Below are 23,439 nucleotides of genomic sequence, written 5' to 3'. Positions count from 1 at the left end.
TGCCACTTTAACGCAGTAACAGGTTAACTCTTATTTTGAAACAATAAAACTTAACCCCTTACTGCACCAAGGTGAAGACAATAATTGAAGTTAAAGAGTAACTTTATATAATGACATTCAATTTATCATATTAACTTATTTTTAAATTTAATTAATGAAACATTACAGAGTTAATTGAAATACAAGTAGCATAAAACATGTAAAATATATATATGATATTTCTTTTGTACATTTATATTAAAGTGAAAGTGTTATATAAATATATTATATAAAATATTTATTTTCCAAGTATCTTAAGTATATAATAATATGGTGCCACACAGAGAGTTAAAAAAACTGACTGTATAGTTAAAAAGTGTCAAGAAAAAGGTGATTATTTATGCACACATTGCTATTATTGCTTTAGAAAAAGTGTGGAGTGAGTTGTTTTTTTCTTTTCCGTGCAAGAGTAGCTTCCCCTGGCAGAAAGAAGGGGCATCGCAGAAGGCTGGGATAAATATATTTCTCTTTATTGCAGAGAAGGAAAATTTCATTCAAAATTTGGTCAAATAGTGTTATTTCTTGTTAAAGAAATTTTGTTTTCTACAGACTTGGAAATTCTCCTCAGATAATGACTGGGAAAAGTCAGACATTGTTACCAGTTAATGGTAGGGAGTTGGAACTTGTCACCAGACTTTGGAAGGGGGTCAGAATTTGTCGCTAGACATTGGAAAGGGGGTCGGAACTTGACACCAGACCATGAAAGGGGGTCAGAATTTGTCGCTAGACATTGGAAAGGAATGGAAGTATTGTTATATAAGCATTTTTAATGAGGTAAGCAAACAAAATATCAAACAGCCAACGAAAACGTAGAGTTTTGAGGAGGTATACTTTGTGTGAATGAATTCTACATCACTGCCAATCTGCGAAACATATGTAGGGGAAAAAAAAGAGGGTTAAACTTAAAATGCATTCAAAGATATATAATTTCTATGCCTGTTGGATATGTGGCTATATACATGTATACATGGGTATATGCTGGGGGGTAAGGGAGTCATTCCAAGCTAAAAATAAACTCATTATACCAACCTACAAAGCCATGAGATATATAAATAACTACATAGCATTGTACTTGATGATTTGTGCAAATTTAGGGGAAGGAAAACACAGCAACATTTTATGTCCTAAAAAAGTTTTAAAAAATATATACTAAAACTGATTTGTATTAATCTCAAAACAAAGGACACCAGTGTTATTCATCCTAAAGTAGGAAAAACTAACCCAAAGTACTTTAAAATTCAACCTAAAGTAGAATTTTTTTTTACTTAATTATTTATCTAATTTACGAATTTTCACTCAATTACTAAGAAGGTTTTTTAACTCAAATACTTGAAAATTAACAAAAAGTAGGAAAACTCTTTCAAAGAGTACGAAATCATAGGTTAGCAGACTATCAGTGGTGTAATGCAGTGGTGTAGATTCCTATAAGCTGTAGGCAGCACTGCAGCTTACATTTTTTTTCCAAGAAGATAAAATAATTAAACCTATAACAAGTGGCTGAAAACTGTTTTCCATAAAACTAGTTATGTTTTGCTTTCTATTTCTAGGCTGGGGAAAAAATGGCTTCAATATCAGTTAAGTATTATTACGAGTATTGGACACGAAATACAAACAAACATGAAATATTAAAGAAAAGCCAGATACATATAATGTATAGTTTGCTTTTCAACATAAAAGACATGTATAAAATGCAAATCTCACTTGATAGAAAGATAAATACAGAAGTGCCAAAATATATACAATCGTATATTTTGATTGTGTCATTTTTTTTTATATCTTTTATTAATTGTAAGGTATGTGAATAATAATTATGTTCAGAAAGAATTATCATAATAGTAAATATTATAAACTTTTGCACTCCTATTTTTATTTTTCTGGTATTTCAATGCAAAATGGTTCCATCCAATGATATATACATATAGTAACATACTTAGGCCAAATAAAAAACATGTTAGTTTCTGATTTTCTCAGGTACATTCACACTTATCTTTCTTCCCTTGTCATTGTGAAGAATACACAGTGCCATTATTTGTATCTTTATAATTCTGCATCCTTTTCTTTTTTACAAGAAAATCAAAATTCTACTTTTGTTACAAGAAATTAAAAGCTCCGAGACTTGCGACAAAACTTATTTGGAAAACCAGAAACATACATACATTTTTTTTGGCCTTGCAACAGTCATCAGAATCTTATTTGAAACATTAGTTTGCATATTATTAAAACTTATTCAAGTTTCTTATTATAATAAATACTGAAGTTTTTCCAAAATTTGGTAAATTCCCAACACAGGCAACAATACATTTCCACTTTTCTCAATGCTGGATAGCAAAATAAAAGCAAGTATGAAAAGGGGGCATAATTTTGCAAAAGCGTTTGACAGACTTACCTGCCCTTGAACGTGAACAAGTATTTTAAAAGTCTGACTATTTTTTAAAATGGTTAATATTAATATGGACACCAAAACAAGGGAGAGGGGCGGGAATTAGTGGCGTCAAAATTGTAAAACTAAAACAGGCAGCAAAAATAATAGTTTACTTGGTGACTGGCCTAGGCTGACTAGACTGTTGCCACAGTTCGATCACTACCGAGGCACTCTTTGGCACCACATAAGAATGTCTCAATATTCAATTCTGATGACTGCTGTGGAAACAAGAGACAAAAAAAAGAATTAACTGAGGAGACCATTGTCAAACAAACCGATACTTGTTAAATATATATAAAAAAATATTTTCATCGCAATTAGAAGAAATATAACTGAGACTCGAATTAAAAGAGATTATCACATTTTCAGGCAATAATTGCATATTAGAGATTAAATATTCCATGAATAAGATAAAATATCTAAATTCAAATGCTTGGTTATAAAGAAAATCTAATACTGTATGCTTAATTATATACATGTTTCAATATTTTACTTTTTTTTCAAAGAAAACAAACTTGTTTTTACGATTTTTTCCTCACATTTCGGTGTCCTCAGAATTCAAGGGAGGTGACTCTGGAAACAAGACAATTAGTGATACATTAATATACCCACCTTTGTGATAAAAAACAATCAAGCACGTCTTTCATCTTACAAACTCTATCTTTCTCAGAATTTTAATTTTCAATTTGTTGTTTGTTTGTACAGAATTTTAAAAAACTTATTGTGGTTCCAAAAAAAATAATAAAGTTTTTCTCTTGTGAACAAAGCTAAAAAGATATTGTATATTGGTTTCCATATTTCTTATCTCAATATGACAATAATCTTACAGACTGAAAGAAATGTTTCAACCCTAATCAAAATTTCAATTCATCCAATATACTAATCATTATCTGTACTGGTGGGGAAAACCCCCCAACATTTTCAGTTTGTATTCGAAATTCCGAAAACATGGTTTAACTAAATTAAACCATGGTATGGTTTAATTAAATTATACCATGGTAGCATAAGATGAAACACGTGCTGATAAAGCAATGGTTGATCATGTGCGGCAGGCTGCTGCAGCTCAAAGTGTCACTTTTTACCTGTCCTATATATCTATACAGCATAAAATACTTTCCTTTGCAAATTTATGATCCGCAGAGATCTATGATCGACAAATTTATGATCGGCAAATTTATGATCGGCAAATTAATGACCTTCAAATTTATGATCGGCAAAGTTAGGATTGTTCCAACAATCTTGGTATTAGGTAAAATAGATAAAATATATGACATGCCCAGTTACCACTTTAAGTCTTTTAAAAAATTATGATTATTCTTATAATTGAAATTTCAGAGTAATCGAAAAAATCCCAGGGCAGTATAGTTTATGTTTTTTGCTTGACCCATTCTTGAGACTGGAACCTGCTTGGGATACCATAGTATGAACGTAAATGTTTGCAAATAAATGTTTGTATTTGGCATAAGATCTTTTTGATAAAACATGATCGCCAAATCAATTCTAACATCAACAAGAACGAAGAAAAGTTTCAGTATAATATAAATACACAATAATTATAAACTCTCGATTCATTTTCGTATTTTCTTCACTGCCGACATGGTGCGTAGAAATTAACTACGTGACAATATCAAATGTCCTATGGAGTAGATACATACAATTTTTATAAAACTTTTGCTATATCGATGGTAGAAATTATGAAGACTTGCTAGCTTAGTCAGAGAGCGTGTTTTGAATAAACAGAAACCAAAATCCCGTCAACAAAAAGTCTGAATGAATCACATGCAGAAAACGAAAAAAAAAAAATGGGAAATAAAAAATCTAAAAGAAGCATGCAGTGTTTTGGTACAGGCAAATAAAAAGCATTCTAAACGTATAAATAACGTAGACCTTGACCCAGACTTAACTTTGAAAAAAAATGGATATATAAGGTATAATGTTTATATAATTATATAACTGACTTTTGTTAACTAGATGTACGAGTATTATATATTAAAACATACACAGGATATAAGTTATAATTATGCAGAGATTTATGCCGACACAGCATTTTAAAGTATACAATAGAATTTTTCTTATTCTTCCAAAATCCAAGGTATTTTGCATCTACTTTAATACAGTCTTCTACAAAATCAGAAATTGCAGATGATAAATACACACTGCTGAATTTACATAATGGCCTTGCCCTGCATCTTAATTTAAGAATGTCCCACACTAGTTAAGATTATCATTAATCCAGTTGCCGAGTAAGACTTCACAAATACGCAGGCTGGTATAGTTTTGAAACTGGCCAGACAACACAAATGTGAAGGCTGGCAAGCAAAAGTTTCAATACTGGTCAGACTAAAGAATTGCAATGTCTGGCAAAGCTTGGACACTGGACAAACAACTTGGATGCACACTGATTGCAAAGGCAAGTCATCTTAGTCCTTATCTCTTAATAACCATAAAGATGATGATGACGACGATGATGAAAATGATGATGATGATAACACATTCTATCTATCATTACTTTTAAGATATTTTGATGATCAATTAAGTCTCATTAAATGATACTGATGATAAATAAAAGTGCTAACAATTTCAATATGCCAATTGTTAACATTCTGAAATTTCTTTTTTTCTTCCATTTCTTTTTTCAAAAATATGGACATATATATATTGATTCAATATATAAAGTAGTGCTAAAATCTGGAACATCATCCAGCAAGTAAAAAAGGTTGGCTGTCTTTTTTTGTCTGCTTACCCTATTAAAATACAGTATTAAATTTTAATGGTATCAACTAAATCATTCTGAGTAAATAATTAATAAATTAAATCTATTTCTTTTTTCTAGTCTCTAAATAAATATATCTGAATATCAGGGGAGGGAACTCATATAAGTACAAAAATCAAGGGGGACAACTAAAGGGATTTTTTACAGAAAAGGGAAAAGAATTATTATAAAGCAACCTGAAAAAACCCAAAGTTTAATTAAAGGAAACAAAGTTGTTAAAGGTGAAATTATCTATATAGGAAAGCCACTTCCAAACTTTTTTGTTACAGAAAACACCAAACAGAAAGATTTTTTCTTCCCTGTGGATTAATCAATCTAACAGAAGGATGAATCGAATTAGAAAAGAAAGGAAAAGTACAAAAATGAACGAAGGGTGATCTGCTGTTGCAAGATGGGAAAAAATGACTCTTAAAACATACATTCAAGCTATTCAAAACTGTTTTTCTGCTTTGAATGCCAATTTTAACACATTTCTGGTCATATCTAAGGAAAAAAAAAAACAGATTGAAATATTCATAGAAATTGTATGAAGAAGTTTGACAACATTGATTCTCAAGCAAAATGGAAAAAGAAAATCAGTTTTCAAAAAAATTATTTTTAGCATGAATGTATGTTTCTTTCTACTGTTAAGTGAAGTGAAGAAAAAAATATGGTGAGGTGGAAAAAGAGAGAGAAAAAATAAGAGAAAAAAAATTACAACATTTACCTATCTAAGGCAAAGTCAAGCAAGTCTTCATAACTTACACCCTCAGAACATTTGTAATTTGCAAGCATTAATGGTGAAGTATCCCATTCCGGTTCCGATAGACTCCTCTCCTCATTCAAAACCACGCTCTTCACCCAAAATGGATCCATTAGATTATAGAATCCAAGCTGTTCTAAACTGCACTTTACGTTTTTAATACCAAATAACTTAAACCCACGCGGAAATGTTGACGAACCCGAGGCCCCGCCCTCACTTGATAAATTCAAGTTTTTACTATCGTTGACCGGAGCTTCGAAAACACTGTCGTCATCGTAATCCATGTCTGTTTCCATAGTAATTGCAAGATTATAAGGTGGGGGCGGGGCCTGCGGTAACTCGGCCAATGAATTTGTTACATGTAAAGATTTATTTGCATTGTTTGTGTTTTCAGGTATAGGAAAAGGTTTTGTATATTTTTCACTTGCTGCAATAATTTCTTTAAATACCGATTCTGATACATGAGTTTCAAATTCATTTTGTAAATTGCCTTTAGAAGTTTCAGACATGCTTTTAGTGACACTTTGAGGTACAACGGAAGATTGTGTTACCGAAACCATATTTTGAGAATTTGGGTTAGAATTTGCATTATCATTAAGCAGAAGCGGGTACTTCCTTTCCCGTGGTTTTATATTAAGACTTACCGTCCTCCGCGGATTACGCGGAGGTAACGGTAAGGGATTACTGGTTATGCTAGAATCACAAATGCTGAAAGACCTGGGAGGTAAAGCTGGAGGGGAACCATTCCCCGAATCTAATGATTCATTTCCCGACTCCTGGAGAACCACATTGGATTGCGTTTGACTCGCATTCCTATCCCTGCCTGTATCCATGGAAACCGAATGTTGTAATGATGATCCGGTTGAGAAGTGAAGTTTGGGGTGACGGAGGGTAGGTTTGTTTGATGTCATACCTGAACCACCTCTGCCGCCACGTACAGGGATCACTCCACCACGAAGCATACGAAGTGGGTTCGTTTCCACCTCCTCCTCATCTGTTGTGACTGTGGCAAAACTTTTTCCAGGTATACCCTGAGGTTCTCGTAAGTTTCTATTTGGTCCGGCATCACCAGCAGCTGTTGCACCAGTCTGGTGATCGAGGGATCGTCGTAACCGACTTTCCCTTGCAAGTTTACTCATTATCTCCCTTGGTGACGGCTGATCAAAGTCTTCCTCGAAAAACGAAAATTTAGAAGCGGATGATTGTGACACATCAGAGGGACTTGTTGATTTTCTCCCAGAGTCTGTGCTTGTGTTTAAACTGTCAATTTTCTCTTCTTGTAAATGTTGAGAATTTCTGTCACTTCGTAAACTTTCTTCTGAATTTTTCCAGTCATCTTCCTTTATCAGTAAAGGATTATCAAATGCACTGTTTGAAGCACTTTCACTACTTATAGCACTAGAAGTGTCAAAGTCTTTAGATGGTATTGGAGGCGGAGCTCGAACAGTCGGTTCAACTCGCACCGTTGGTTCAACTCGCTGAATCTCTGGTCTGGGTTTTGGCACAGGAATTTCTCCACGCTTAGGTAGAGTTGGTGGTGGCACATCCGGTCTGGGTTTCGGTACTGGCCTGTCAGCTCCTCTACTTGATGACCTATTTAAATTTGGTGGGGAAACAGAACTCCTTTCTGATGAATGTCTAGATATATTTCTAACAGGGGTGTCCCTGTCTGGAGTCCTAGATACACTAGAAGACGATGAATCTGCATAGGAGAAATTATGTCCGACACTTCCATTACTAACTAGAGATTCTCTTTTATCAATGTCACTACCATAAGCACCCTGATACCCACGAGAGGTCTCCTTAGCCGACCCATGAACAACTAACATATTATAAGCTTCTTGTGCCTCAGGAGGCACATCATCGTTTTCCTGATTCAAACTGTCCGAAAAAGATCGCTGTCTTTCGTATTTTGGACTACCTCGTTTTATGGACGCCTTAAGTTTTGAAATAAGTCTCGGGGAACTAGAACCGCTGTCGTCAGCTGGTCTGTCCGATAGAGATTCTTGTCGCACCATTTGTGCGCGCTCACTTTGCGTGGCGAACTCGTTTGCAATGTTTATAGCTTCCTCCATCATTTTCTCGTCTGATGTGGACATTGGTTTTACTTTGGCCTGTAACCGCTGAGCTTCGGCCTTGCTTGGTTTTGCCTCCTGCAAGTACATGGATTATACTGCATAGTATAATGAGAAATCAAAAAAAAAAAAATATACCAGTATTTGAAAATATATCCAAAAACCCCAAAAATGATAAACAATTTAAAACTATGTTTTAAATATTCATAATTATGAAATAACAAAAAAATATATATAAGAATTTTGTGAATTTGCGTGCTATCCATTCCGTTATGAGGAAAAAAAAAAATCGAAAAAATTTTAATATTGTTTTTATTAGAAATATTGTTTTTATTAGATATTGAATATATTTGAAATATAAACCAATCGTGACCTTAGTAGAACATAATTATGTGCATGCAATGTTCTCATGCAAAACCCTTCACAAAAGTCAACCAAATCCAACCAATCATTTAACAACAATACACCAGGGATCTCCTTATTGATAAAAACTTCCATTTAGAATACATGTACTTTCCCTTAATATCAGTATATTAATTTTCTATAGATTATCCCCTAATACAATCCCAAGAATACAATATAAACTCAAAATCGTTCCATATCTCATTTCTGTAATCTATAATTTGATGAAATAAACATGAAATTGTTTGAATTTTGTAAATTTGACTTTATGGTTAGATAAGAATGAGTTTGTTAAATTTGAAACAACTTATTGAGAAAATAATAGGAAAATAAAAAAAATTAATGAAAACAATTATTTTATTTCTATTACAATTATCCAAGTGCAACTGTACCTACGGGAAATCATCCTTCTCAACTCAGATATTAGTATTATTGTATATTATATAGCATAAATTTAAATTATATATTTACCTTCAAAAACTACTGTTCAACATTTTAAGACTGTGACTCAGAGTTTTAATACTTAGACTATATTTTTTAAACTAAGATTCAATGTCTTTTAGACTGAGACTTTACATTTTCAGACTAAGACTCATCATATCTTTAGACTGAGGACTAAAGACTCAATGTTTTATATACTGAGACTCAAAAGTTTTAGCCTGATACTCATAATTTTTAGACTGAAGCTCAACATTTTTTAGACCGAGATTCAACATTTTTAGACTGAGAATCAACATTTTTTAGACTGAGACAAACCATCTTTTAGACTGAAACTAAACAGTTTTAGATGCAGACTAAATGGTTTTTAGACTGAGGCTCAACAATTTTACACTCAGATTCAATATTCTTGGACTGAGATTTAATATTTTTAGACTGAGACCCAATATTCTTAAACCGAGATTCAATATTTTTAGACTGAGACCCAATATTCTTAAACCGAGATTCAATATTTTTAGACTGAGACCCAATATTCTTAAACCGAGATTCAATATTTGTAGACTGAGACCCAATATTCTTAAACCGAGATTCAATATTTTTAGACTCAAAGATTCAATATTTTAAGACTGAGACTCAACATTTTTTGACTGAGACTCAACATTTTTAGCCTGACAATCAACATTTTTTGACTGACACTCAACATTTTACACAACTCTTTTAGATGTGTCTCATTATTTCATGAGGTTACATTCATTTGACCAATCATGAAACATTTCACTCTTTTGATCTTAAATACAAGACAAGTGGGACCAGATTCCATTTTAAAATTGTCCATTTTCATGTTTGGGAATATTAAGATGAAAACTTAAAGCATTGCACCTGGTCAGGCAGCACAGATGTGCAGACTGGTCTGGCTTTAAACTGGTGGCAAATGTTCCAGCAAAGTTATTGTTTAAAAACAATTTCCTTCTAAAAGATTACATTTATTCTATCTACATCATATAAACTATATGTTTTTGTAAGATTTTTAAGTTATTTAGTTTTTGTGCTGTAAGTGAGTGAAGAGTGCCAAAATCTTTAAAACTACTTTTATAAAACTGACAGGAAAATCTTTCACAAAGAAACTACATGTATTACTATGAGAAGAGAAAAAATTTTCTATTAGTATCGCAAAAGTTTTGAAAAAGAAAAATATAAAATAAATTCAAACACTTGGAAATGCTGGCTTAATACAAGGCCTGCAACTGTGAAAATACTACAAGTATAGAGAACACTGGTTACCTCCCTTCCATTATATACAAAACATTTTGAATGTTCTTTGCAGCATTAGAAATTATTTTTCTTTTATGTTTAATAGCAAATGATTAAATTAACAAAGGAAAAGTTTAAATTTTTCTTTTAGTTTTTAACCAAGGCGACTAAAAATAAAATTTGTTTAAAAAATAATAAAAAACCTTTAACTGAGATGATAAAAATAAAACATGCTTTAATTTTTTTTTTTTATAAAATTGACATTTTCAAGTAAATTTTGAGTTTAAATGTTTGCAAATTAATCAAAATCAATGTATGAATTGTAACATGGATGTTATTATGAAACCCTTAAATCATACCAGGAAATTACATTCCATTTTTATTAAAGGAGCTCCACTGAGGTCAAAGAGCCTAAAAACATAAAATTTGAAATTCTTATATAGATCAAACGAAGTACTTAAATTGGAAAACCCTGCAAAGGATAATAAAGAAATATATTTAAATTAAATTGAATATTGATTTTTTGTGTGGTAACCTTAGCCCAATTTGAGTTAAAAGCATTGCAACACTTTAGGGTTATTTTGCACAATAAAAATTATAATTCTGGAAAAACAGGGTGAAGAAATGATCTGAAAATCAGTACAAAAGTTACTGGAAAAAACCTACATCAAATGGTACAAAAATTTCAGAAAAATATTTCCAGTTGCCTCATATAAAAAAAAAACCTCAGTGAAGTCCCTTTAAAGTCTTTTCTCGAGCTTTAGGAATTTTTCATTTTTTCCCCCAGCATGACAGAGCCCCTTGCCCAAGCATTTCCAAGATTGATAATAGCTGGGTGTGTGTTTATTGTCTTTTATCATAATGAGAGTACAAGTGTCACTACAAACAACAAACCTTGTGGCTAGGAAATCTCCGCGGAGCCTTCAGTTAGCAACAAAGAAAATAAATAAAAATACAAAATTCAACATTTATATATATTTTGTATCACCAAAAGTTCTACATAAAATGGCAAAGAATGGCAACAATATACAAAAACAACTTTACCATGTTAAGTTATTAGAGAAGGAAATAAAAATATTTTGTTCTAAGCCCATAAACATTTAATATATATACCCAAGTTCTGCCTCATATACCAAAACATTAGTAACCATTTGTCAATAGTAAACTCTTTTACTTATACAGAGACCCATCCATAAAAAAAACCCCCCAAAATACACTTAAAATCACCAAGAATTTAAACAAAACAACCCTAGTAGCTCTAAATCACTATTTTCAGAATTTACAGTTTTAACAATTTCTTGACCCTTTACATTATATTATTGAGTAATCCCCAACTTCTGACATCCCCTGATTAATAAATTTTCCACCTTTCCATCTTCTCAAAGTCTAGTCAATCTTTCCCCCATTTTACCAATCATGGTTAGTTTACAATCTATCAAACATATCACTACCTTTTATACTTTTTTATTACAAAAGAAATCAACATTTTCCAAACAAATGTTAAAAGTAAGTCACAAGTATAAGTACCGACAAATAACCTCTAGAAAACACATAAAAAACTTATATATTATCATAAATTTATATCATGCAAAGAAAATTTTGAATAAGTTAAGACTAGCACCTAAAATGCTTGTTATTCTAGCGTGAAATAGTTTTATTCTCTGATTTCATCTATATTCATGCAATCAACCTTGATTATATAAATGATGTAAGCACATATATATGTGTGTGTTTTTGTACTTACCACTCTCGGAGGCTGTGTAGGCAGTGGGGGTGGTGGGGATCGAACCTCTTTTGGTGGAGATACCGACAAACTTCGTTCTGCAATAGGAGAAGCCATATCTTCTTTAGAACTCGTAGACTGTTTCTCGTTATTTGACTCGAGCTGGGTTTCCTTCTCACTGAGCGCTTTAAGTACCTCATCCATGAAAGATCCACCGAAATCAAACGAAGACTGTAGAGAAAAGTTTATAGTTATCTTCATAAGAATAAGTAACTTTTTCATAAAACTATAGTTATTGAAAGCGCACGAAAAGAGAATAGTGATTCATTGTTAATATTTACCTAAGGAAAGGGTCATGTCAAACTGCGATATCAAAGTAATGTAATTTTGTATTTTGTTGTCAGAGATTAAAATAACCCCATGTGGTCACCCGAATAAAAATTTGACATAAATGGAAGACCCATTTTTGGCATTTCCTTCAATATTTAAATGATACACAAGTCATTCAACAGCAATTTTTAGATTTGATAAAAGTTTTACGAAAGTATCTCAAGTTTGAGTCATCTCTCACATTTTCATGCTTTGGATATAGAAAAAAACATTTTTCTTCTTTAATCATTAATTACAAAAACAGCATGTTTTCGACTACAAGATAAAATATGTGACGTCAGCAAATCAGCATGCTCTTTTTAGAAACACTTCAAAAAACCTTAAGAACTTAATACACCACTGTTTTTTTGCTTCTTTCAAGGCAGTAAATGCATACAATATAAAGTTTTTCAAAATTAATGTTATTGTTCATTTTACTTCAGAATACAAATATTGCATGACAAACTTATTAGATTTAAACATCTTTTTGAACCCTATACATGTTCTATACTGTAAAATGGCTTTATGAAGATCAGTCCATGTTTTCGACTACAAGATAAAATATGTGACGTCAGCAAATCAGCATGCTCTTTTTAGAAACACTTCAAAAAACCTTAAGAACTTAATACACCACTGTTTTTTTGCTTCTTTCAAGGCAGTAAATGCATACAATATAAAGTTTTTCAAAATTAATGTTCTTGTTTCTTTTATTTCAGAATACAAATAGTGCATGTCAAACTTATTAGTTTTAAACATCTACTTGAACCCTATACCTGTTCTTTAATGTACAACGGATTTGTGAAGATCAATCTATTAATGTTTTATAGGATTTCAATATAAAAATCTAAAAATAGAGCCGAGTCGGACAACATAGATGATGCAGTCTGGCGCGGCCCTACTGGCCTCGCTCTATACTGGTGGTAAAAGGTAAACACTTTCGTTTCCAGCATGTTAAGCGTTCACTTAATTTTCAAGACTTATCAATATTTCCTTACCCCAAGATCTGGCATTTTGAAATCAGCAAGGATAGAGTCATCGTCTATATCTAAATATCCATCAGCGTGGTCGTCTCGTTCGTCTGTCCGTCCGGTAGACTGTGACTCCAGCGACTCTACACTTATCCTGCAAAAGAAATACACAAGAAATAAAATAATTTTTGTTTCATTTCAAATTTGATTACCTCCCTTACACCATATATTTGACAACTATATAAGGATTTAAGTTTTCTAGATATTCCATAATATAATGAAATTGTCAAAAACAAGTCATTTTAACTGAACTTGCATTTACTCAGGAATTTTTCCAGCCCTTTCCCTAAATTTGGTGGGGGTGGGGACATGGCACTTTTGCAAAAAGGGAAGACAAACTTGGATTTTAATCAAATTTAATGGGTGAAATTACAATTTTCAAATATTTTTTCAATATACACAGGAATAATTAACTGCAACATTTGTTTTTGTTGTTGTTTTTTTTAGTGTTTTTTTTTTATTTTTTTTTTTTTTTAAATTTCATTTTTGCTTTGTTTTTCATTGGTATTCTTTTTACTTTATTATCATTCAGAAACACTTGTATTTTCCATATTTTTTAAGTCAAGGAATCCAAAAAACAACATCCCCAATATCAGATGTAGACTATAAAACATATCGTAACAACCTTGCTTTATCAAAACTAGATTATCTTTAAAGTTATTTTCATGTATTAATTTCTATATTTCTGCAGACTAAGATTGTTTTATTGTAGCATAAAATTTGCTCTCAATTCATTCTTTGCCAAATTTAAAGAAACATAACTTACATTACTATGCCATGACAAAACCAACATAATGCGTTTGCGACCAGCACGGATCCAGACCAGCCTGCGCATCCATGCAGTCTGATCAGGATCCATGCTGTTCGCTATCAGTTTCTCTACTTGTAATAGGGTTTGTAAGCGAACAGCATGGATCCTGATCAGACTGCGCAGAAGCGCAGGCTGGTCTGGATCTGTGCTAGTCGCAAACGCATTATGTTGGTTTTGTCATGGCACTGCTCAAATCTCAAGTTCTTACAATGTAGGTTTTCAGAACACCTTTCAGTCAATTGTCTTCCAACTTGTACCATGCTTAATATTTCAAATGGACCCATCCTTATTTCAATATGGATTAAACCAGTTGCCGCTCTTATGGATTTTTTTTCAAACTTAATAGCAAACAGTGCAGACCATGAAAGATTACACTGATATGCCTGATTGATTTTGGTCTGCACTAGTCACATGGATAGAATCAGTTGCTTCCAGAAGACTCAAGATTATATCAGAATTTTCAGAATTAAAAAGTTTATTTCAGGATAAAATTTCAACTTAAATATGGTTCAAGTGAAGATTTAGCATATCTTTCAACCACATAAATTGCACTTTTAATAGGGCCCTGCTTATCACATCCATCAGCCACTTAAATTTTACAGTAATAGGGCTTAGCTCATCATATCTTTCAACCACTTAAATCCCACTTTCATAATTCTGAGGTACAAAAACATAGGTGCAAGTTAAAAATAATATAAGAATACCTGAAAACCATGAATTTAGCATTATGAATGTTTTATATAGGAAAAGAAGGCTTTCAAGAGTAGAAAAAACCTGAACTTCAGGCAAATGGTACCACTGCAAAAATGTATAAACACTTTTTCAGTTTTGATGAATTTGATTGAAGCACAATGTTCTTACCATGATCTACCAAAACCATTAGTTTTATGTCCTGGTCCACCATTCAAGGACGAGTCGGATAGGCTTAGCTTAACTTCCCTATCTGGACTGTCTGACATCCGGGTCAGGTTAATAGAATTACGGCTGTCGTCTAGTTTACCTGTACAATATATGATATATTGATCAAAATATAGATTAAAATTTGTCTAAAACTTTGTTTTGATGAGACACTTAAAATACCATATGTTGACTTTCTTACTTTTTATAGTGGAGGAAGACCATAGGCGCTGCCCTTCCATGAATTTTTGCCATAAGCATGCAATTTGTGTAGAACCATTGACCTTCAAAAAGGTTACACTGGCACTTTAAATGTATTATGGTTATTTTCAGACTTACTAGTTGTGGAAGACCATAGGTGCCCTCCAACACAAGCAGGCACCACACCTAGAACCACCAACCTTCCATTAATAAACTCGCTGGACAGCTTACACACACAAAAGAAATCTTAATTCTCTATCAAGATTTAAACTGACTGTGGAAATGAGCAATGACATGCAAAGGAAAAAGACCATTAGTCACAAGTGTGCTTAAAAACATCTGTTTCTTTCTTTTTTTTAACTCCTATTTACTTCTTCTTTACAAGCACTGCTGCAACCATAGAAAATTATTTTTTTCAAAACATTCATCAGCAATACCTGTTAACCATATATATCTAAAATAAATTACCTACAAAAAATTTAAACTGAAATGTAAACAAAACAATTTTTAATTCAGCTGTTTTAAGTTTTAAAACAGACGTTGTTAGGGTAAATAACAAGAGCTGGAATAAGTTCATTATCTTACATACTGCACCTAACAGGAGAGGTTATTGACAGATATTGCTCCCTGTTAAACAGATGTTTCCTACGGAGATAGTTGCAGAAATTCTGCATTTTGCACCTGTCTTTATGATAGTTGTTCCATTAATTGTGATGATAAATGTCTTACAAACAAGATTACAACACAACAAGATGTCGCCTATTTTGCAAAATTATGGGTTTTCTGTTTTTTTTCTCTCTGTTTTTACACCAATTTTTACACATTACTTGGTCATATCTCAGGGTCAATCCACCAAACTCGTTTTTTTGGATAACTAACCAGCATTATCTGATCATATCTCAGGAATGATCCATCAAACTGGTTTACCTGGATAACTAACCAGCGTTATCTGATCATATCTCAGGAATGATCCATCAAACTGGTTTACCTGGATAACTAACCAGCGTTATCTGATCATATCTCAGGATGGATCCACCAAACTGGTTTACCTGGATAACTAACCAGCGTTATCTGATCATATCTCAGGATGGATCCATCAAACTGGTTTACCTGGATAACTAACCAGCGTTATCTGATCATATCTCAGGGTCGATCCACCAAACTGGTTTACCTGGATAACTAACTAGCATTATTTGGTCATATCTCAGGGTCAATCCACCAAACTGGTTTACCTGGATAACTAACCAGCGTTATCTGATCATATCTCAGGAATGATCCATCAAACTGGTTTACCTGGATAACTAACCAGCGTTATCTGATCATATCTCAGGAATGATCCATCAAACTGGTTTACCTGGATAACTAACCAGCGTTATCTGATCATATCTCAGGAATGATCCATCAAACTGGTTTACCTGGATAACTAACCAGCATTATTTGGTCATATCTCAGGGCCGATCCACCAAACTGGTTTTTCTGGATAACTAACCAGCATTATTTGGTCATATCTCAAGGTCAATCCACTAAACTCGTTTTTCTGGATAACTAACTAGCATTTTTTGGTCATATCTCAGGGCCGATCCACCTAACTGGTTTACCTGGATAACTAACCAGCATTATTTGGTCATATCGCAGGGCCGATCCACCAAACTGGTTTACCTGGATAACTAACGTACATTATTAGGTCATATCTCAGGGTCGATCCAACTAACTGGTTTACCTGGATAACAAACCAGCATTATTTGGTTATATCTCTGGGTCGATTTCCTTGATAACTAACCAGTAATAACAAATTTCTAGGCAATTGACCGACTACTATTCCTACAAGATTACTAATACTGAATTAGTGGTGAAATTTGTATATTCTTTTTTTTCCACCTCAATAATAAATATTTACATTAACTGTTTATATCTACCAACTACATAATAGAAATATTTACATAAACTAACTACAACCTCAATTTATTATGTTCCCTTTACTATTATATACGTATTTACCACCTCATTTTTTTGTTAATATCTGAAATAATGGTTATTTATCTCTTTAAGCTTATGTTAAAATGCACTTCTTGAATTTCTCAATTAATGTTAATGAGATCAGATTGGAGTTAGTGTCATACAACTATTTGTCAACTGCGTGTTCGTATCTCTCATCTCTCGAAACATTCGGCTCGGCAAATCGTTTGAAGTTTGAACCCACAATTTAAGCTTGAAGGGCTTTTTAACACATAATCACACAAGATCTTATTTTGCAACGTATTGATTTACATAACACATTGAAAATTTACCAAAAATTACCAAAATTAAACACATTGAAAACTAGATCTTGAAATACACTGAATTAATTCACTATATATTTTTGTCTGAGTCAGGTGAAATTTTATTATCAAGAAATAAAAAATGTTGGGATTTGTAATAAATTGAAAAAGAAAAGTTCAGTCAATTAAGAAACAGGTAATTAACCTATGACAAAATAAAGACATGAAATAAAGATTTTAACCTTTTTAATTGATATCATAAAAAAAGATGAACTTTAAGATAAAGCATGGGCAATAAAATTGCTGTAAAATGACTTTTGTATTTTTTTCTCCATTTAAAAGCTTTTTTCAAAGAAACGCCACCACCTTTTTAATTAATTACATCACACAAAAAGAAATAGCATGAAAAATGCAATGCTCCCATCCTAAACTGTTCACAAAATTCTGATGAAATTTTGTACTTTAAAAATTTCTGACCTTGTACTTCAATGTCATGTGGGTCAAAAGATCATGCTTCAAAATACTTAAGACAAAATAAATATTGTAAACAGTTATGTTGTGTCAATAAACAAAGTATGTACATTAAAACTGTTTACGGACAAGATCAGAAGAACAATTCCCATTTCAATCTACCAAACATTTCAGGTGGAGCATGCATTACATAAAGAACTGCAAGTCATTGAGGATTTACAAGTATATTAGGTATATGCTGAAATCGCCAAAGGAATTGGGACGGTATATATCAGCAACACATTTACCTATTGAAGCAGTTTTAACTGGCAGTTTATCATAATTATCGCCAATAAAGCCAACATCACCGAATACGGCACCATCATATCCTATATGACCTGTATGACGTAGATCATTCTGAGGTCGGCTTATCATGTCGGGGCGGATCTTCTTACTTGCAGATCTCTTTGAATCTGGAAAAAAAAATAACAAACTTTACATAGCTTTCGCAACAAATTATTACATCTATTCCATAGCAAGAAGACATATACACCATTTAACTAAGAGAAAATTCTAGTCAAGTTTGATCGAAAGTAAATTTGTTAATAATGAGCTTTAAAGCAGGATGTTTTTACAAAACAGCGGTTGCCTGGTTATGTCATATTAGAGTCACAACCAAATTTACCAGCTGGTTCCTCCAGAATGTACTCAAGACATGACTACTGAGCAATATACAAATTTGTTTCATAATTAACATTCCATAAATATATTGAAAACCACAGTGTTTATAGGCATACAAAGGACAGGTGAAGAAAAATTCAGCAATCCTTAAAAGATCACCACTGAATAATTTACTTTACAACACAAGGGAGGTAACCAAAGTGTCTTGGATGCTGATCAAGTTATGACAAATCATGACAAATCACAATTTCACAGACAAAATGCCTATTACACCATAACAAATCATTGAATTGCAACCAAAATAAAATCTGACCTGTATTTTCATATTATTTATTCATACTTGCATATCAAATATGAATTCAATTGATAAAATGGTCCTATAGAATTTATATTATGGACGATATTTAATGCAAATAAAAGGGACAAAAAAGCGTATTTCCAAAATAGTTGTTATCATACTGAAAGGTAAAATTTGTGATACCATACACCTGCAATGTTTTCTTATCAAAAACATTTTTTGCTGCATTCAAGACTTTTATAACTTTTCATTTCTGTTGATATTATGTAAATACAATCACTTACTTAAAGTCACGCATATAAATTGTGCAATAAAACTTTGCTACATGCTCTAGTTAATGCTGTGCTTGTTTTTCTTGTTCAGCTTTTAAGTTTTAATACAGCAAAAAACTACAATGTTTTCTTGGGTTTTAGGTGACAATAACTCTGTGAAAGTCATTATACCTATATTGCGACTTTTCAGTTGGACTGAAGGAGGAACCCCCCACACCCCCAGATGACCCTTTGTATATTATTTCAGGCAGCGTTAGCCGGGACCAGAGTAGAACCACCAACCTTCAATAACCTAGCCGGATACTCAGCCAAAAAAGTGAAAGACTCCGGATCCCAGATAGGATTTTAAACCCAGATTGGCAGTTTGATTGAGGAGATCCATTAAGAGTTGAATATGTTAACCACTTACATAATGAACAAGAGGGCCATGATGGCCCTGAGGTCGCTCACCTGTATATAGGCCCCCCAACCCCCACCTCCCCCCCCCAAACGTTGCAGGGCCAATTTAACCCAAGGGCTTTTATTTGCACAAACTTGGTAGACACCCATAAGAAGATGTTTCATGCTAAACATCTAAGCTCTAGCTCATTGGGCTTTTTAAAAGAAGATTTTTTTTAAGTTTTTACTATACACATATAGTTAAAAACAATGACACCCCTGGGGCCGGGCCAGTTTTGACCCCAGGGCTTTTATTTGAACAAACTTTGTAGACACTCACTAAAAGATGTTTCATGCTTAATATCTTAACTCTAGCTATTTGGGTTTTTTCAAAGAAGATTTTTTAAGTTTTTGCTATACACATATAAGGAAAATCAATGACCCCCGGGGCGGTGCCAATTTTGACCCCAGGGCTTTTATTTGAACAAACTTGGTAGACACCTATTAGAACATGTTTGATGCTAAATATCTTAGCCATAGCTCTTTGAGTTCTTTAAAAGAAGATTTTTTAAGTTTTTACTATATGCATATAGGGAAAATCAATGACCCCCCGGGGCGGGGCCAATTTTGACCCCAGGGCTTTTATTTGAACAAACTTGGTAGACACTTATTAGAACATGTTTCATGCTAAATATCTTAGCTCTAACTCTTTTGGTTCTTTAAAAGAAGATTTTTTTAAGTTTTTACTATATGCATATAGAAAAAATCAATGACCCCCTGGGGCGGGGCCAATTTTGACCCAAGGGCTTTTATTTGAACAAACTTGGTAGACACCTATTAGAACATGTTTGATGCTCAATATCTTAGCCATAGCTGTTTGAGTTCTTTAAAAGAAGATTTTTTAAGTTTTTACTATATGCATATAGGGAAAATCAATGACCCCCTGGGGCGGGGCCAATTTTGACCCCAGGGCTTTTATTTGAACAAACTTGGTAGACACTAGATGTTTCATGCCAAATATCTAAGCTCTAGCTCTTATGGTTTTTTAATAGAAGATATTTAAAGTTTTTTCTTTTGGTTGCCATGGCAACCAGAGTTCTGCATGGAATTAAATTCTTTGAACAATTTTTAAAGGTGACCACCAAAGGAACATTCCTGTGAAGTTTGGATGAAATTGGCTTAGTGGTTTATGAGAAGATGTCATTTAAAGTAAAAGTTTACGGACGGACGATGGCCGGACGAAAAGCGATCACAAAAGCTCACCCTGTCACTTTGTGACAGGTCAGCTAAAAAGAGACAAACTTAAACATTCTATTATGTCAATATATACTGCACATTAAATGCAGTCCATTTTTTTATGCATTCAATTTACCTTCACAATAAACCACAGTAGATAAAGGCAAAATTTTCCACGGAATACAAAAAACCTGTCTTACATAATATGCTCATATATTAAGAACAGTATCAACCATTTAGCCAAGTTATTCATTACAGGTTATCTTCAGGTTTTTTTTAGTTTATATAACATTACATTTAATGCTACTTTTCCCCCTTTTCTTTAACCTTATAAACTTTCCTGCATTTGAGTAATGAGCTTTGAATTTGAACAGTCCATATTTTACTCGAGGGAATTTAATATCAGAGTACTGAATTACAGCACCTGGCAGTATAGAGACTAGTCGGGGAGGTGCGGTGGTGTTGGTAGATTATGCACCAGATCACGGCAATAAGCCACAATGTATTTACCAGAGCACAATTCAGTCAGGACAGAGGTACAGTGTGGTGTGTGAATGGCCGTAGAAAGGATTTCATGATTAATCACAAGGAGAGTGACCTGCAAGGAATCAAACCAGGGTCACCCGATGGACGGTCAAATGCTCTACCCTATTGTGCTAAACCAGAGGGCTTTTGCAAGGTGGTGCACAGACATACATTGCTCTTATACTGTAATGGCATATACCTTGTATGATCAAGAAAAGCACTGGCTTCATAGGCAAGCAACCATCAACCCAATGGTTGAACCCTTAACCTCCTGAATTTCTTAAATGAACTTGTCCAGCTTCAATTTTGAGGGATAATAAGATGAAAATTTGAAGTTTAACGACCAACGGTGGTGTAGAGCCTAATCACTTTTGCTTTCAGCTGATTAAATAAAAGTTTAACTCTTTGAATGCCAGTGGCTAAGACTGGATGCTGTCAGTTTAGAGCCAGGCCTTACAGCACATTGGTTCAGTCTGGACCACATTTTATTTTGTCGGCTGCCGAGTTAGAACAATGCTGAGTTTCCCTAATTCAGAGTGGGACTTGTCCATTATTGAGAATTTAGGGATGTGTGGGATAATATCAACTTACTGATAAATATGAGTCACCTTGTTATTTATAAAGTACACACCTATTTAAACTTATTCTTGGCAAATGAACAACATTTTGTTTTAAAAGTGCATAACATATGATAAGGATAAAAACAGAATTTCTTGTTTACATTACATCTTAAAGTTTGATAACACTTGTTTTCAGCAGAATTTTTCCTTCTTCCCTGACAGTTATAGTTTATAAATTAACTAAACATTCCTCAATTTGGGTTGTATAAAGCAGGAATTAAATTAGACCCAAAATTGTTTTTGTTTGTTGTTTGGGTTTAACGCTGCACTAACACTGCTAGGGCCATATGGCGGAGGAAGACTTCAGGTGCCCGTCATTGACCTTTACCACTCAGCCATGTACATTTTGTACACCTTTAATCTGAAATCTAAAGAAATACTTACATTGTCAGAATGATGTTTTTAAAGCCTAGTATTTTTGTGTGTCAAGGATAGTATATTATTTTCAATCAAACCTCTCAGTTTCCTTGCTGACTTACCTTTTCTTGTGATTGACTTTTTTGGTGTTCCCCCATCAGGGCTACTCTTTGGTTCTATGAAAGGGACTGTATTGCAGGGGTCAAAATATCCCACTTTTCCACTGGTTAGTGCACCCTTCCATAAACCTGGCACAGGTGGATGTGAAGGTCTGAAACATAGTAGTGATAATGAAGGTGAACATAAAGATTTAACAGATGTCTTTTCTTAATATTGGTATTTCTTATAGTGGATACCAACTTACCAATAGCCATCAATATAATATGTGACCAGCAGTCGGATATGTTCCTACCAGTCAGTACACAACTAAATGTACAAAACTTGACCAAAAAATTACCAGACAATCATAATAACGCACATTAAAATTGTTCATTCAAGGTAACACTGATACTGGCATTCCGACTCTACTTGTTAAGTTAAGGAAACCCTTATGTGCAACTCTTAGCATGCTTAATTTCATGCACAAGCGAACACTCCATTAAAAATTTAGCAAACATACGTCATCAGCCATTAAAGTGCATAGAAAATACAAAATTATCTGTTAATAAAGCGAGACTAAAACACTAAAAGCCAATTGTAAAGAAGACTATCTTCTTTCCAGATTATCTCGATACATTTGAAAAGAAGACTATCTTTTTTCCGGATTAACTTCATACATTTCCTATTATACAAATAAATGTCCTTCAATCTCTTAAGCCAAAGACATTACAGTCGGAAGGCTATTTAATGAAGTTTTACTATCTCCTTAACCATCATTAAGTGGACCAGCCGAGTTATTTCTTTTAAACATTACAAACAAGGTCCTGATCAACGTCCTTATCTAATCGACCTTAAACCTTGCAAAATCAATACATTTCAATATCGCTGAGTAATAATTTCCCGTCGTGTTTATGTTTTTCCCCTTTATCTTTTCAATTAAGTGTATTTCCTTATGACTAAAAAGAGATGGCAATCAATGGATTTACTTTATCAATTATTGTACTGCATTTGAGTGCATTTATTGTAATTTTATGTTCTGTCTAACTAATGCTATGTAATGTCTATGCATACATTTTATTTCTAGGAAAAACACA

At 33.2% G+C, this 23,439-nt stretch overlaps 1 protein-coding gene across 12 annotated transcripts in view; it reads right to left on the bottom strand.

Moving 5' to 3' along the window:
- Window positions 1–23,439, bottom strand: part of LOC132754227 (activated Cdc42 kinase-like) — a 110,466-nt gene that overhangs the window by 7,493 nt on the left and 79,534 nt on the right. For 7 of the 12 annotated variants that reach the window (XM_060744834.1, XM_060744836.1, XM_060744832.1 and 4 more), the window contains 7 exons: window positions 22,369–22,517; window positions 18,188–18,352; window positions 14,935–15,073; window positions 13,230–13,356; window positions 11,887–12,096; window positions 11,037–11,063; window positions 6,694–8,129 (listed from right to left, as the gene is read on the bottom strand). In XM_060744834.1, coding sequence (XP_060600817.1) covers window positions 6,694–8,129; window positions 11,037–11,063; window positions 11,887–12,096; window positions 13,230–13,356; window positions 14,935–15,073; window positions 18,188–18,352; window positions 22,369–22,517 — 2,253 coding nt within the window. Of the gene's footprint in view, window positions 1–2,976; window positions 3,035–6,620; window positions 8,130–11,036; window positions 11,064–11,886; window positions 12,097–13,229; window positions 13,357–14,934; window positions 15,074–18,187; window positions 18,353–22,368; window positions 22,518–23,439 lie in introns of all 12 variants that reach the window. The other 5 variants (XM_060744840.1, XM_060744837.1, XM_060744839.1 and 2 more) reach the window with 5 other exon arrangements.

Source organism: Ruditapes philippinarum, unplaced genomic scaffold (assembly GCF_026571515.1).
Source record: "Ruditapes philippinarum isolate M1 unplaced genomic scaffold, ASM2657151v2 ctg1253_1_1_1_1, whole genome shotgun sequence".
In the NCBI taxonomy this organism is placed as follows: Eukaryota; Metazoa; Mollusca; class Bivalvia; order Venerida; family Veneridae; genus Ruditapes; species Ruditapes philippinarum.
The sequence above is the reverse complement of the archived record's forward strand: the minus strand, read 5'-3'. Positions and strand labels throughout refer to the sequence as shown.